This window comes from Chiloscyllium plagiosum, unplaced genomic scaffold, assembly GCF_037043375.1.
Source record: "Chiloscyllium plagiosum isolate Xiang-an unplaced genomic scaffold, Cpla_swu_hap1 HiC_scaffold_4, whole genome shotgun sequence".
NCBI classification, from domain to species: Eukaryota; Metazoa; Chordata; class Chondrichthyes; order Orectolobiformes; family Hemiscylliidae; genus Chiloscyllium; species Chiloscyllium plagiosum.
This window is the reverse complement of record NW_028270142.1, coordinates 105627986-105645838: the sequence shown is the minus strand read 5'-3', so window position 1 is coordinate 105645838 and position 17853 is coordinate 105627986. Positions and strand designations below refer to the sequence as shown.

At 38.7% G+C, this 17853-nt stretch overlaps 1 protein-coding gene across 1 annotated transcript in view; it reads left to right on the top strand.

The window, feature by feature from the left end:
- nagpa (N-acetylglucosamine-1-phosphodiester alpha-N-acetylglucosaminidase) overlaps positions 1–17853 on the top strand; it is a 42819-nt gene that overhangs the window by 4469 nt on the left and 20497 nt on the right. Inside the window, exons 3-5 of the mRNA XM_043688028.2 lie at positions 4650–4789; positions 11825–11933; positions 16969–17097. Coding sequence (XP_043543963.2) covers positions 4650–4789; positions 11825–11933; positions 16969–17097 — 378 coding nt within the window. The remainder of the gene's footprint in view (positions 1–4649; positions 4790–11824; positions 11934–16968; positions 17098–17853) is intronic.

Sequence of the window (17853 nt, the reverse complement as noted above, 5' to 3'; positions counted from 1 at the left end):
GAGCTTGATTTTAAGTGCTGTTATTCACATTTCTGTTGGTGTAATTTCTCTAACTTGCATTGATCAGCAACATCATTTAATATTTCATCTCATCACTGAGCATAGTTTCCTTGTTGCCTGTATTAATCCATTTCTGAAAGTACATTTGAGCATGCTGAAGAGCTGAACACGACAATGAATGGCATTTGTAACCTGAAGCATAACTGCCGATTTGTATCGTCAAATATCTTTAGTTGTTTTGCTGTAAAGTTCCCATTTGTAAAATGTAAAAAAAAATTCAATTTTCAAAGTTCATCCATTGGACCATTACCTTTTTTTGTGTAGCAAAAACAATACTATAGATGTTGACTTTTAAGACAACTTTTGAAGCCTGAGAATCCTTCTGAACAGATTTGCTATGGAGAATAAATGTGAATTGCCTGTAATTTTTCATTATGAAATATGAAAAATGAGTGTAATTCCTTTAATTCAAACTAATTTTATGTAACACTTTAATTCTGCTTAGGTGCCTTTTAATCACAATTGAGATTTTAAAGAGACAGAGGAGTTAAACACATTTTGCATCTGTTTTATGGATGGGAATATTTTGAATATCTCGTAATAGTAAAGAATGCAGGAAAGGAATTAAGTACCATTACCAAAGTATTAGAAGAGGATTACTGACAAAAAGTCATCGTGTTGACCACTTGTGGGGTTGCAGTGACTTTTGCATCATAAACTGTTTAACCTACCCATGAATAGGAAACATTGAGAGATATAGGCTAAGTGCTGCCAAATGGGACTAGATTAATTTAGGATAGCTGCTCGGCATGGACGAGTTGGATCAAAGGGTCTATACACCTGTATGACTCCATAAATCGGTGGAACATAACACAGGTCACATTTGGGTATGTTAAAGGACTGCTTAGTTTGTGGAATTCATAATATTGCAACCCAAAGGAAGCTACCAATTCAACCAAATCTGGACCTCAAGAAAACCATAGCACTTGCCCTTTCCCACAAAAACACAAAAAAAAGTCGCTTGGGTACTTCAAGGATCCATAGATTGCGGCCTTGGATGCCCCCTGAACCACAGATCCAAGGTCCCAGTGCATAATACACTCAGATCCAGTTTGTTGCCATGGAAGAATGATTGGAGTTTGAGGCTGTAAGATTCCACAACTGGACGAGAAGTTTCTCCATAATGCAGTGAGGAACATGAATATCTGTGCTGTACTACAATCATAAAGTTCACCACAGACAAGGCTACTGAAACCAGCTAAATGCATATTATCTAGTCCAAAACACTGCCACCTCAAGATCTGATGTTGCAAATAAATCAGCCTAAGAATGTGAAATTGATTCCTAAATTGCATTAATGCTCCCAACGTAGCCCTAATTAAGATAATCATGTAGATAAATGGTTATCCTCTAGATGTGGAGGTAGTTAGTGATCGATGTATCTACTTTGGTGAGCAAGCCTTTAAGCAACTCCAGGGCCTCTTGCTTTTAAACCTGTGCGCTACCAGTGTTAGATTTGCCACACAAGTTGTGAAACCCTTGTCTACTTTATCACCCACAATAATCTGAGATACACATGGGCAAGTGACAGTTAAACACCCTTAATGGTGCAGTGATGGCTCGTTCTCTTATGTTATTCTTCCTGTCTATGGTGGATGTGTTCCATTAAGTTAGTCTTTCATGGAGTCCTTGAATGTTAATCTCAGCCTATCTTGGGACTTCATCCATTATCTTGAGCATTCACTTCCTTTAACCACAGTAAAATGCCAATTTCAGATCAAAGGTGTGTCTGTGGGTACCCATATGGGCTTCAGTTATGCCTGTTTTTGTGGGGTGTGTGATATGTTCCTTGTTCCAGCACTCTCCAACCCCCACTCTCAAATTTTTCCACATCGCGATAATGAAATTGGTGCTACTTCCCCCCCCCCCCTCTAGTTTGGAATTGGAAAAGTTATCTATTTCACTTCTAATTTCCATCCAGGTTTCACCTTCACCTGATCCATCTCTGACTCCATCTTTCCCTTCCTTGACATCTCTCTATCTATTTCTGGGGATAGGCCCACCAGCAATATCCACTATAAACCCACAACCTCCCATAGTTAAGTGACTATACATCCTCCACTCTGCTTCTTGTAAAGACTATTCCATTCTCCCAGTTCTACTGTCTCTGTTGCATCTGTTCTGACAATCATGATTTGTAGACATGTTGGACTGGGGAGTACACTACACCAGGTTATAGTCCAACAGGTTTATTTGGAAGCACAAGCTTTCAGAGTGCTGCTCCTTCAGGTGGTTGTGTTCTCCACAACCCCTAATGAAGGAGCAGCGGTCCGAAAGTGTTGTGATTTTTTTAACTTGTTCTGATAATGCCAACTTCAGCAAGTGGGCCTCCAAAATGCACATCTTCCTCAAACGATGATTCCTGAGTACTGTAAATGATAGATCCAACTCATCTTCTGCACTTTGGCCATCTCCCCCTCTCTTCCCTCCCACAACAGTGTTAGGGTTCCCTCTTGTTATCTCCTACCATCCCACCAGCAACGATCATTAGTTACCATTTCCACCACCTCCTTGTCAGCCGTTCCTTCTGGCACACCCTGATCCACTCCTCCTTTACTCTCAACACATCCTCAAGACACCTTCACCTACAGTCACTAAAGGTATAATACCTGCCCGTTTACTTCCTTCCTATGAATCCAAAGTCCCAAACATGGCTTCCAGGTGAGACAGCGCCTTTTATCTGCACTTAGCTTAATCCAGTCTACTGTATTCGCTGCTTGCAATGCTAGTATTGAAACAAAGCAGAGATAGGGCGACCAGATTGCAGAACATTTTATGTTTTGTTTGCAAAAGAGGCCCTGAGCTTCCAGTTGCCTGTCACTTCATTACTACCATGTTCCCTGTCCAACATCTGGCTCAGCCTTGCTGTAGTTCTCCAGTGAAGTTCAGTGCAAATTCAGTGCACCTCATATGCACTTTGCAAACTCCGCAGCCTTCTGGATTTAAGCCCTAAAGTTGTTGAACAATATTAAACACTTTTCCCCATCTCTTCTCTCAACCCCACGTACCAGTTATCACATGGGCTGATATCACCCACAATCCATTGTCAGCTCCTAATAGTCCCTGTTAGCAGCTATTCATTCTTCTAGGCTGACCATTATCCACTTCTTTGTCTGTCCAACTTTTTTTTTCTCTCTCTGATTGGGCTTTATTGAGAAAATCTATAGTCTTAAAACTTGTCTTTAAACATTTAGACTAAAATGTAATGCTGAATTATGGAACACATTTACTGCACTGGAAAATAGGCAGGCAGGAAGGCTCAGAAAAAGGGGGAATCTCAAGGAATGCAGAAGATAGGGACATCTGGGCTCACCAAGCGATAACAGGATTCTGTAAGGCAATTAAGAACATTTGCCTTCGTGTCGATGAATCTGTGAACAGGGCACCAAGTGATTGGGGAGATACCTTTTTTTAAAAAGAGGTCAATAAAACGATGTATTCAAAATGTTTTTAGCATTAGTTGGAAACTACCTGGATTCACATAACTAAGAGTCTTGGTTGCTTGAAATCACTTTACTGAAAATTTCTGATCATTTTTGCAACTGGATTTTATTACTGTTCTGTTTGAATAGTGTTTTGCAAGCTTCTAGATGGTTTGTATTTTCAGTTTGGAGAAGGAATCTGTTGTGAAAGACCTGCCTCACTCACCTGTTCTCCTATTTCTGGAAAATGACTTTTAAAATCTGTTTGTCCTCCCTCAAAGATCATCTGGGAAGAATCTTCAATTTTTGTTCCCCAGATAAACTGCAATTTCCAAGATCCCAAAGGCAAATACCTACGTTTGGTGACACTCATCTAAATATGTCAGAAAATATGCCATCTGAACGCCTGAAACATTCTCCCCAGTACTTCATTGTTGCACCGTCCCCAAAAGGAGTAGCATTACCAAACATCATTCTGACTACTCAGCATAGTTATTGTTTGAATAACATTTGTTTCTGTTTTCAACAGTACTGAAAACTCCTTTATTAATGAGCTAACAGTCTTGCACAACTCCTCAGGGAGCAGAAGAACACAAATTTGTTAATTGTCTTGTTTTTTTTCTCTGTGCCTGTGTGGTTGCTGGTCTACATTTGAACAGTGAATGTGGTTACCCTCACCATTACTTCCACACACACATTCATGCCTTTTTCATTTTCTAGTTCTCTGTTGTTATAAGATTATATTCTGCTTCAATTTGCCAAGATTAATGCAAAGATAAATATATTATTGCCAAAGGCATTTTAAAAGGCATTTTTTTAAAAAGGAAGGCTTGCAATTACAGAACACAATGCAGGGACACAAATGTCTCAACGCACTTATGATTGAAGAATAAACATATGTCAAGACATTAGGCATTACACCTCTGCTCTCCTCAGAGTAGTGCCGGGGATCTTTTGCATCTATCTGAAAATGCATGTATTACCTTTCAATACTATTATTGATGCCCTCATGCTACAGAAACCTATTTCTGTACTTGTGTCAAATTTCATTTGCTGTTATCCCAGTACAGTTGTTTAATAGTAAACTTTTCCTAATTAATCGTGATTAAGTAAGATAATATATTATGCTAAATTAGAAATATAATTATAATTCTTAAATATTGATAGATATCTGTCAGAAGATGATGTCATGAATAAGGAAAACCCCTTTGTTCAACTAGTGACTGGAGTAATATGGCTTCTGCGAAATGGTACCATTTATATTAACGAGAGCAAATCAGCTGAGTGTTCGGAGACACAGGAAACAGGTACTATCCAAAAGCCAAAACATGTGACTCAGTAAGAAAAGGCTTCAGAAGTATTTAAAAACTGTATTTAAAATGTGTTTTGAAATCCAAATTTTCTCTCTCGTTCCAAAAGCCAAAAAAGTGTACAGATTGGTTTTTGTTTCCTACAAGCATTTTGTATGTTGTTCTTGTGTACAAGTTTCAAAGCACTGTTAACTATTTATATTTGAAAAAATATTTGTTTACTTTTAGAATATGCATTCTAACTAGGGTTATGACATACAAGTATTCTGGTGCTGCAATTGATCAAGTAGAAGTATGTGTTAAAGATGAAAATTGTCTCTATTTCAAAACTTATTGAAATCTGTTTTTACAGCCACATCTGTTTCTCATCATAAGCAGAGATGTCCATATCAATTGCTGTCCACAGAGCAAAAGAAATCAAAATTTGAAAACTTTATTGATGTCTGTGCTGATATCAGTTGAGAACAGAAAAGACTCTAGTATTTTAAGAGTAGATAAGTTGGGACTTCTCCTTCATACAGTGATTCAGAACAAGATGACAGAAGCATTTTGCTAAAGATAGGAGAAGGAACTTTATTGAGCAGTGAATGGTATGGATTTGAAATTGCTAAGTGTGGTGGAAGGAAATCAAATAAAGAATTTAAAGGTATTATCTGTAAAGGAGACAGCGGGAGGAAGTGGGTAAGATACTAGGCAAATTGCTTCTTTAAAAATGGTGCAGATGTGACATACCAAAGAACCATCTCCATTGCTGTAACAATTTTGATTCTGCGTGCACTGCTATAAAGATTCTGGATAGGTGAGAAAATTTAGAAAGCAGCAAGGGATGACTTATTAACAAAAATTTCAAGTTAGAATTGGTGAGTAACTTAGAAGAGAATTTGCAGGTGTTGGTATTTTCTGCTTTTGTCCTATATGGAAGTAGTTATAGAGTCATAAAGATGTACAACATGGAAACAGACCCTTCGGTCCAGCCCGTCCATGCTTACCAGATATCCCAACCCAATCTAGTCCCACCTGCCAGCACCCGGCCCATATCCCTCCAAATCCTTCCTATTCATATACCCATCCAATGTTGTAATTGTACCAGCCTCCACCACTTCCTCTGGCAGCTCATTGTACCACCATCTGCATAAAAAGGTTGCCCTTACGTCTCTTTTATATCTTTCCCCTCTCACCCTAAACCTATGCCCTCTAGTTTTGGACTCCCCGACCCCAGGGAAAAGACTTTGTCTATTTACCGTATCCATGCCCCTCATAATTTTGTAAACGTCTATAAGGTCACCCCTCAGCCTCCGACGCTGCAGGGACAACAGCCCCAGCCTGTTCAGCCTCTCCCTATAGCTCAAATCCTCCAACCCTGGCAACATCCTTGTAAGTCTTTTCTGAACCTTTTCAAGTTTCACAACATCTTTCCGATAGGAAGGAGACCGGAATTGCATGCAATATTCCAACAGTGGCCTAACCAATGTCCTGTACAGCCACAACATGACCTCCCAACTCCTGTACTCAATACTCTGACCAATAAAAGAAAGCATACCAAACGTCGCCTTCACTATCCTATCTACCTGTGACTCCACTTTGAAGGAGCTATGAACCTGCAATTCAAGTCTCTTTGTTCAGTAAAGCTTCCTAGGACCTTATCATTAAGTGTATACATCCTGCTAAGATTTGCTTTCCCAAAATGCAGCACCTCGCATTTATCTGAATTAAACTCCATCTGCCACTTCTCAGCGCATTGGCCCATCTGGTCAAGATCCTGTTGTAATCTGAGGTAACCCTCTTCACTGTCCACTACACCTCCAACTTTGGTGTCATCTGCAAACTTACTAACTGTCCCTCTTATGCTGCATCCAAATCATTTATGTAAATGACAAAAAGTAGAGGACCCAGCACCGATCCTTGTGGCATTCCACTGGTCACAGGCCTCCAGCCTGAAAAACAACCCTCCACCACCACTACCTTCTGTCTTCTACCTTTGAGCCAGTTCTTTATCCAAATGGCTAGTTCTCCCGATATTCCGTGAGATCTAACATTGCTAATCAGTCTCCCATGGGGAACCTTGTTGAACGCCTTACTGCAGTCCATATAAATCACATCTACTGCTCTGCCCTCATCAATCCTCTTTGTTACTTATTCAAAAAACTCAATCAAGTTTGTGAGACATGATTTCCCACGTGCAAAACCATGTAGACTATCCCTAAGCAGTCCTTGCCTTTCCACATACGTGTACATCCTGTCCCTCCGGATTCCCTCCAACAAGTTGCCCATCATTGACATCAGGCTCACCGGTCTATAGTTCCCTGGCTTGTCCTTACCACCTTTCTTAAACAGTGGCACCATGTTAGCCAACCTCCAGTCTTCTGACACATCACCTGTGACTATCAATGATACAAATATCTCCGCAAGAGGCCTAGCATTCGCCTCCCTAGCTTCCCACAGAGTTCTAGGCTTCACCTGATCAGGTCCTGGGGATTTATCCACTTTTATGCAATTCAAGGCATCCAGCACTTCCTCCTCTGTAATATGGACATTTTGCATAAGAAAGGGTGTGAAAGGTGTAACCTCAGGAGCTGAGGTGAATTTGTGCACTGCATCTTACGTAGAACCATAAAAATAGCAAAATTCTCACCTTATTCACATGATACTGCATTTGCCATGCATTTGTCCACACACTCAGCCTGATGGCCTTGTGGTATTATTGCTGGACTTTTATTCCAGAGACCCAGGTCATGTTCTAGGGACCTTGGTTCTAATCCTGTCATGGCAAACGAAGGAAGTTGAATTCAATTCTTTTTAAAATGTGGAATTAAGAGGTTAATGATGACCATGCTTCCATTGTTGATTGTTGAAAACATATATCTGATTCACTAATGTCCTTTAGGGAAGGAAACTGCCATCCCTATCTTGTCTCACCTACATGTGATTGCAGACCCACAGCAATGTGGTTGACTCTTTATTCGCCTCTGGACAATTAGGGATGGATAATAAATGCTGCTTAGCCAGTCACTCCCTCATCCCATGCATAAAGAAAATAAAAATCCTCTCTGCAGCTCACCCTTTGACCTAGCTTTGTGTCATCTGAAAGCTTTGAGATATTTAATTCTCTCATCTAAATCATTAATATATTGTAATAGCTGAGGTTCTAAGACTGATCCCTGCAGTATCCCACTAGCTGCTGTTCGGAAAAGATGCATTTATACTGACACTCTTCCCTGTTTGTTAATGAATTTTCTATCCATCTCAATACATTACCTCTAAACCTATGTACTTTGCATCATAATCTTTTATGTGGCATTTTGTCAAAAGCTTATTGAAAGTCCAAATAAACTACATCTACTGGCTCCCCTGATCAATTCTTCTAGTTACACGCTGGAAGAGTTCCAGTAATTTGTCAAGCATGATTTCCCTTCTGTAAATTCATGCCGACTTTGTCTGATTTTGCCATTGTTTTATAAGTGCTCTGCTATAAAATCCTTGATGGACTTTAGCATCTTGCCCACTACTGACATCGGACTCACTGCTCCACAGTTTCTCTGTTTTCTTTCTACCTTCCCTTGTAAATTAGGATTACATTTCCACTCTGTAGGAACTGTTCCAGAGTCTAAAGAATCTTGGAAGATGACTATCAATACAGCCATCATTTCTAGAGCCATTTTCTTGAGCAGTCTGGAATGTAGATTATCAGCCTTCAATCCCATCAATTTCTCTAACAAGATGGTGAAAATAGTTCATTGAGCATGAAGTCTGGTTGGATAGAAGGTGTGGAGAAAGTGGTGAGTGCAGGTACATGAAATAGAAGTAGTATTTTCATGAGCTCCAGCAACCATGCTGAGTCAAGAGGGGTTGGCTGATGATTTGAATCCTTTTTTGAGGAACAAGAAATACATTTTGGCTTGTGTTAGTATGTAAGGTTACATTATCTGAAAGTATTTTAAAGAAATTCAGGCTAAGAATAACATCCTTTCAAAACAGAATGCCGGATAGCACAGTCACAATTGCTATGGGAGTCAGTAGGCTTGTAATGAATACTTGTTGATAGTATGTTTTTGCAAATGGAACATTCTGCAGTTAACCATGTAAATGTGGAAAAAAGATGAAGTTAGAAACAAACTCACCTATATCCGGTTCAGGAAGAATGCACAAATTGGCCTTCATTGCAATCAAATACTGTTAAAATGCAACTTAATGAGTGTGCAGGAATGGTACAATGAAATGTTCTTTACCTCCCACAATAACTGGGTCATACAAGGGCCCATAAGAATACCTTTTTCATTTGGAGGAAGTGAGTGGAGTTCAACTGATTGACGACTTCGCATCTGACAAACAGTGAGTTGCTAAACTGAGTTTCGAGGATACTTGTTTGTATCTGTATTTGGATCCAAAGTGCGCAGGACAAAATTTTGGTTGGAATCAACATGGAATAAGTAGGAGCCTGTGATGGTTCTTTCTGTTTAGAAGGTGGTGGTACTGGAGAGGATGCTAACAATATTGACAAGAATAAAATCAAAACTGTGGAAGTCATGTATCAGAGGAAGAACAACTTGGGGATTCTTTCATGGGGTGACCATGTAGGGGTCTTCAAAATTAAAAAGAATTTTAATTGAATTTTTTTTAAAAGAGAGAGGTCTTTACACTAGTGGGAAGAGCAAATGTACAGAGGCTATTAACCTAAAAGAGACACCAGAAATAAATAGGAACTGTAGAAAAATCTTATTATAGTCATAATCATAAAGTCATACAGCATGGAAACAAATCCTTCAATCCAGTCAGTCCATGCTGAACGTTTGAAACTAAACTACCTCCACCTGCCTGTACCTGGCCCACCTCCCTCCATACCTTTCCTATTCATGTGCATATCTTAGAGTTTTCTAAATGTTGTACCAAAGAAAAGAATCTGTTAAATTTCAATATCAAATCCAAATTCAATTCAATTCAGTCAAATACTCGGACCTCAAGACTAAATGCCTAACACATGACCCAGATTGGTGCAAATGTCAAACTTGCCAGTAAAGAGTAGCTGAAGCAAATATTGATTTATTCAAGTGAACATGTAGAAGGGTTTATTCAGTTATATTTTAACCATTTATAATGGCTTATGTTGGTAGAAATTTGCGGAAAGATGGGAGGAGGGTCAAGTGTGGCATGCACGAACTGGGCAAATGGCCTGTTTCTATATATATCATATTCCATCTAATCTAGTTATAAAACTCCACCTGGTTTCTGTAATTTTGTAACAGACCACTCGTCCTTTGTTCTGCCAATTCCACCTTTGGCAATTGCTTAGATAGCACCTTACAAACCGATGGCCATATCCCCCACCATTTATCTCTCCACACTGTAGGCTCCCTGCCTCCATTCCTGATGAAGGGCTTTTGCCCGAAACGTCGATTTTCCTGCTCCTCGGATGCTGTGCTTTTCCAGCACCACTCTAATCTAGACTCCTTCTATTAGGACAAGGGCAACAAATACATAGGAACACCACTACATTGATGTTCCCCTCCAAGCTACTCACCATATTGCTGTTCCATCATTGTCATGGGTCAAAGTCTGGAATTCCCTCTCTACTGGCAGTAACTGGAATGAAGCAATTCAAGAAGGCAGCTCACCACCACTACCTTCTCATGTGCAGTTAGGCGTTGGCAATAAACTCACCCTTATCTTTTTCCCCCTCTGCTTTGCTCCATTTTACTTTAATTACTCACCAAATACAGGCATTGCTAGCTGGGCCACCATTTATTACCCATTCCTCGTTATTCTGTGGTAGTGAACTGCTGCCTTGAATGGCTGCCATCCATCTTTTTCTGCTTTTAGAAATCTTTTTAAAACTGTCCTCTTTGCCCATCCATTTGTTCCCTATTCTAAAATCTCAATCCTCCTTTATCCTTATTCTTAACATCACGTTCCCCCAGTAAATAATTTGTTTTTATATGAACTTCGATATTAATGTAAGTTGTATTTTGCATATGATGGATCAACATCAGTATTTAAAGCATGTGTTCTTGCAGGAACCTTTGTATTTTGATGTTTTTGGCACTCTTTCTTTGTATAAAGTATATATACTCTTGTTGATTCAGTAATGTTTGTTGGCAATGTTTCCTTGTTTGAAATGAATACAATGATTAATTTAAATATTGCTTTCAAAAGATAACTTTGTCAAAGCTTTGTCTTGCAAATTGCCTTGATGCATACAAGGTGACCAGTTCAAGGGGAAAACCAATATTGATCCTCCATGAATGGAGAGTGACTTCAACAGTGGTTGTGGGTCAATTCTGGATTTCGTTCCTGGCATTGCCACTCCCCTTCCCCAGTACTGTTGTCATCATAATGTGAAAGTAGTAAAGAAAAATAAAACATGCAATAAAAAATTTAAAATATTGAAACATCCTTCAACTATTATCCTAAAATATTCCTGAATATTTTATAATTTGTCGAATAACTTGAGTTAATGAGTTCTTCCAATGGCTGAATGATGCAGATTAGAAGGTCTCGGGTTTTCAATTAAGTTGACTCATCTCAACTAGACCAGTGGTAGGAACACTGATTTTTTTGACACATCCACCTTTTGAGATTGAAGAATTGGTCCCGAATTCCTTGCTTGAAGTTCACTTTGGGAGGTCGTAACTGTTGAATCTCATGCAAAATAATAGTCTGCAGACATTGAATTTGTAACACAATGCAGATCTAGAAATGCAAAAGTAATGCTGGCACTGAGAACCCTGTTCCTCTATTTCTGGCCATTTACTTCACCCTACTGCTGATGGTTGTTTCTGTAGTTGCCTGAGTCCTAAACTCTGAAACTCACCATCTACGTTTTCTAACTTTTTTCCTTGCTGTAAGATGCTTTTAAGTTGGCTCTACAAGCAAACCTTTGATCACCTGCTCAATGATGTTGTCCTTTGATCTGATGTAAATTTGTCCAATACTGTCCTGTGTATCTTAGGCCATTATACAGTAAAATACATTAATTTATGTAGTTTGCAATTATGTAATATAAAGCAAAGTAGTTACTAAGCCTTCTATTTTAAATAGGATCTTTTGAAAGATTTGTTAATGTGGTGTCTGCCCGAACTTCTATAGGACATGATAAATATGGGAGGCTTGTTTTGTTGCAAATCGATGGACAAACTGACCTCAGAGGGTAAGATAAAATCTTCAGATTAATGATTCTCTTGTCCTAATACAGATATATAAATTACATTTGTAATCAAGATGAATAGATTAACTAATTATTAGAAATTTCTTCAATTTTTGAAATATTAGATTTTCTTGGCATTGTTCAAATCTTGTATGTAAATGTATTCCAATAGAAGATCAAAAAGTAATCTTGATTCAATTAATAATACACTACAGGTTTATTTGGTTCCATAAATATATTCAACACTGAGTTAGATTTTGGATCAAGGAAGGGATCTTGACCAGATGGGCAAATGGGCTGAGAAGTGGCAGATGGAGTTTAATTCAGATAAATGCGAGGTGCTGCATTTTGGGAAAGCAAAACTTAGCAGGACGTATACACTTAATGGTATGGTCCAGGGAGTGTTGCTGAACAAAGAGACCTTGGAGTGCAGATTCATAGCTCCTTCATAGTGAAGTCGCAGGTAGACAGGATAGTGAAGAAGGCATTTGGTATGCTTTCCTTTATTGTCAGAGTATAGAGTACAAGAGTTGGGAGGTCATGTTGCGGCTGTACAGGACATTGGTTAGGCCACTGTTGGAATATCGTGTGCAATTCTGGTCTCCTTCCTATCGGAAATATGTCGTGAAACTTGAAAGGGTTCAGAAAAGATTTACAAGGATGTTGCCAGGGTTGGAGAATTTGAACTATAGGGAGAGGCTGAACAGGCTGGGGCTGTTTTCCCTGGAGCGTTGGAGGCTGAAGGGTGACCTTATAGAGATTTACAAAATTATGAGGAGCATGGATAGGATAAATAGGCAAAGTCTTTTCCCTGGGGTCAGGGAGTCCAGAACTAGAGGGCTTAGATTTAGGGTGAGAGGGGAAAGATATAAAAGAGACCTACGGAGCAACTTTTTCACACAGAGGGTGGTACGTGTATGGAATGAGCTGCCAGAGGAAGTGGTGGAGGCTGGTACAATTGCAACATTTAAGAGGCATTTGGATGGCTATATGAATAAGAAGGGTTTGGAGGGATATGGGCCAGGTGCTGGCAGGTGGGACTAGATTGGGTTGGGATATCTGGTTGGCATGGACAGGTTAGACCCGAAGGGTCTGTTTCCATGCTGTACATCTCTATGACTCTATAAGTCAAAGGTTATGTTGGGTTGCCAGGAGGTGAGACTACAATCAGGCTGACTATGATGTTGAATAAAGGAGCAGGCTTGATGGGCCAAATTGCTGGCCTCTCCAAATTCTAGTGTTTACATAGTAACCATTGCTATGATTTTGATTCTTGTAATCCAAATGTGAAACATATTTCATATTTCCTTTATGAAGAGCATGAAAAAAGAAATGAGACTGGTATCTTCATTTCTAAGATTCATTGCTGAAGTTATGAATTAATATCCCATTGTTGACTTTGGTGTCTGATTTTCTACCTCTTAAAGGACAGGCTTTACTCATTAGCATTTCCACATTTCAAGGTATGTTAAAGTTCTGTCTTTCCCTTCACTCCGACCCTCAGAAAAGAATATTGTTCCTTCAGTTTACGCTCTGAACTGAAATGCAATGGAGAGGAGATACTGACCAAGGTTCTGCAGCTTTGATTTTAGCAACTCTTTGTTGGGGAGGGAATCGTAAGTTATTTCGAATCTACCAGTGGGCTTCAGAAATATTCAAAACAATGAATCCTTTTCTTGGCTACAGAAATGTCAGTCAGAAGCTTGAGAAAGGCAACAAATATTCACAAAAATGGGGTACTTCCAAACATGGAAAAGTAAGTAGTCAGTTTAATGTAGTCATAAATTTTCTAAAGGTAGCGTGTTCAAATTGTATTCCACGTTTTACAAAACTTGTCCAAACAACTCAATTCAATCTGTTTGTTTCTCTCGCTTTTTTTTTTCGTTTTATTTGGTTTAGTACAAGAGCTGGTTTTGAACAAAATCTCATTTGTGATTTGTCCACTAAAGATTGCTCAGCATCCAAACATAAGCGAATCGGCAGAAATATTGATTTTTAATTTAGATGTGGCCTACATGGTTCCCTTATAAGCACCTCGTAAAGGCAAGAGTTTGGGTGTTCTGGTCAATGTATTAGAAGTTTAAAGATATCATCTTGCAGCTTTAGGTATTGGCTTGCTTGACACGTTTTTAAAATCAAAGTCTGGTCCATGCAGATGAAGTTTAACTCCGATAAATGCGAGGTACTGCATTGGGAAAGCAAATCTTAGCAGGACTTATACGCTTAATGGTAAGGTCTTAGGGAGTTTTGCTGAACAGAGAGACTTTGGAGTGCAAGTTCATACCTCCTTGAAAGTGGAGTCGCAGGTCGATAGGATAATGAAGAAGGCGTTTGTTATGCTTTCCTTTATTGGTCAGAGTATTGAGTGCAGGAGTTGGGAGGTCATGTCGCGGCTCTACAGGACATTGGTTAGGCCACTGTTGGAATATTGCGTGCAATTCTGGTCTCCTTCCTATCAGAAAGATGTTGTAAAACTTGAAAGGGTTCAGAAAAGATTTACAAGGATGTTGCCAGGGTTGGAGGATTTGAGCTATAGGGAGAAGTTGAACAGGCTGGGGCTTTTTTCCTGGAGCGTCGGAGGTTGAGGGGTGACCTTATAGAGGTTTACAAAATTATGAGGGGCATGGATACGGTAAATAGACAAAGTCTTTTTCATGGGGTCGGGGAGTCCAGAACTAGAGGGCATAGGTTTAGGGTGAGAGAGAAAAGATATAAAAGAGACGTAAGGGCAACCTTTTTATGCAGAGGGTGGTACGTGTATGGAACGAGCTGCCAGAGGAAATGGTGGCTGGTACAATCACAACATTTAAGCGGCATTTGGATGGTTATATGAATAGGAAGGGTTTGGAGGGATTTGGGCTGGATGCTGGCAGGTGGGACTAGATTGGGTTTGGATATCTGGTCAGCATGGACGGTTGGATATCTGATCGGCATGGACGGGTTGGACCGAAGGGTCTGTTTCCGTGCTGTACATTCCTATGACTCTATAACCTTGTCACACAGCTGTCTAATAGGTCATTCTTGTGTATATTTAATCCTATCTCATCCAGTAATTATTATGCACTATGTTCAACAATATTCCACTTTGAAACCCTATAAAAACTGTTTTGCGGTATAAACATGACTTTGCCATGGTTAAGTGGTTCCATTTTGCCCTTTAGAAAAGAAGTATTCATTCACCTGTTTAACTTTACAGTTATAAATCTTTAAGGTTTTAAGTATATATGATACATGCAAGAGATGCCAGCAAGACTTAAGCTAAATTTAAATTTCTCACAAATTAAATAAATTAAACTTTAGTAAATTGTAGGGATCTCAATGAATACAGTATTTCTAATTGACAACCAAAATAAAAATAAAAGTAATCATTGATTAGCAATCTGATTTTAATGTAAACAAGCAGTGGTTGATACTTTTTACCATTTCTTTGGTGGCTGGTACTTCACACATACTTTCCTGACTTCAGCTGGTATTCATCTTCTGCATTCTTGTTCACTGCAGCTTTACTGCTTCTGTTTGAAGCTTGCACAGCTGAATTTGGGGAATGAAGCATTAAATAAAACTGCTACTTTGGTCAAAAATGCCACTTTAAATGTTTAAGCATGTAAATAGAAAATGAGGGTGAGGTGACTGATGTTTGTGGCACACTGTGTAAACACCTTGATCCAGAGGATTTAAATTCTGCTTTTCCAAGCCACTGTTCCCTTAATTCCTCGCTGCCTTTTAGAAATATAACTTACAGCTTTTCCAAAAAATATTTTAATCGTTGTAAAGACTTCTTATTTTTGTCTTTTTTGAAACAGTGGACTGAAATGGGGTAAGAACTGTTTAAAAACCAAGAATTATTGAGGAATTGCTGCATTTTTTTGAAAGCAAAATACTTGACACTTGATAGAAGTACAGTTTGCTAGCTGCTGGTTCAAGCAGATGATTTGCAGGTGAACTGGAACCAAGTGATGTGTGCAAATGGAGAATCTAGTGGCAGCAAGTAGCTGACTGGTCTGTGAGCTAATGACCAGTTATAGTTGACAAAGGTCTTCTGCCTGCCAACAACAACCGTGTGCTTGGTCGCCAGCTAAATGGACAGCTTTGGGTCGGCGAACAAGAGCAGGAGAAGCCATCAGACCTCTACTAGGTCAGACATTGTCTCAGTTCCCTGTAGTAAAATACAACTTAAAACTCGAACAAAACCAGTTTATTTTTCTTTCAACAGTTTCTGTAAGCTGTAACTTTTAAGAAATAAGTTAGAGACTTGTTATAAATGTGAACCACTTCAAATAAGTTAAATATTCAGAGAAATAAGATTGAGAAGCAGCATTCTGATTAGCACAAGAATCGTCTCAGCAAAGCCTGCAAAAGGAACCATTGAGTTGCGTTGCCAGTCTTTCCGTCTGCCATAGTACCCATTTCTTCCTGTTTGTTTGAATGTGTAAAGGCAAATTTATAATGGCTCAAAAGTTTTATCTCATAGAGTTAAATACTGATAGTTCTTAATTGCTTGCCTGTAGCTACAGTCAATTTATAATAAATAGCTTTTTTAAGTAAGAATCGTGGCCAATGCTTTTTGTCAACCTGGGTCTGAAAGTTAGGTAAACGAGGAGGGGTTCTGTACACTTCTTTAAAAAATCTTCAACTTTATTGATAACTCCTGGAATAGTGGATGGAGCTTGATTTCTAGCACTTTACCTCAGTGAGATGTAAAATACAGAACATGAAATTATTTATTCAAATACATGATTTCTAATAAACAGGATCAATTCCTTATCAGTCTTTTTTTAACACAAACCTTGAAATCTGACTGAAATCTGATGATAAATGTTTAGCATCATGTATAGCATGGACGAAGGCAGTCGTTCTATTTGGCAAGCTTAATTAAATATGCCTAGATTCCATCATGAAAAAGGGTGATGCTGATTTGTCCCAGGCCTTTGCTCTTTTGAATTTTACGTTGCTGATAATTCTGTACATAATGATTTGTATTAAATTTGATAGTACAATAAAAAAAGTTTGAATTAATAGAAGTAAAATTTCATTACAGACTGAGTTTGTGGGAGGTTGCAAGGTTTTTAAAGGACCATGGAGTTATTAATGCCATTAATTTGGATGGAGGAGGGTCAGCTACTTTGGTACTCAATGGATCTCTTGCAAATTATCCATCAGATCACTGGTATGTAAATTGCTAAGTATGTAAAGTAATATAACTAATGTTGAACTTGATTGTGTAGAATATGATTTGGATAGTGTCACTGGACCTGAAATTTTGATTATGGTTTCTGTCCACAGATGCTGCCAGACTTGCTGTGTTTCTGTAGCAGTTTGTTTTTATTTGCTTTGTTTTATTTGGATTATGTTGATCATGTAAATGTTTAAATAATTTTATCTGACAATGGACCAAAGTTACTGAAAATGCTTACACTCTGATCAGTGAAATAATTATTTTTCTTCAACTTATGACTATATTTGGGAAGACCTGAAGTAATTGATGATGCTGACTGATCAATAATAATTATTTTCTGGTACTGTATCTTTTTTAAGTCTGTTAGAATTCACTCAGTGGTTTGATTCCCATGAAAAAGTGGATATTGGAAATGTGCCATTAAAACAGGAACCAAGAGAGCAGCTTTCTGTATCAGGAGTTTAATTTCCAAATGCTCAGCAAGAGAAGAAAAATTAGCCGAAGTAAAATTTACACCATATAGTGAGAATGTGCATGTATCTTGTCTAGCTGTTTCAATGTTCTTCATAAATCATAAGTGATTGTGACTTATGTAGACAAACCTGCCATCTCATTCAGCCATTCTCTCTTTAGAATATACCTTCACTGGCTTCTTTATTTAATTGTTAATATCTTTGATACTTCACTCAATTTACTCAATTAGAGTGGCACGGTGGCTCAGTGGTTAGCATTGCTGCCTCACAGCAC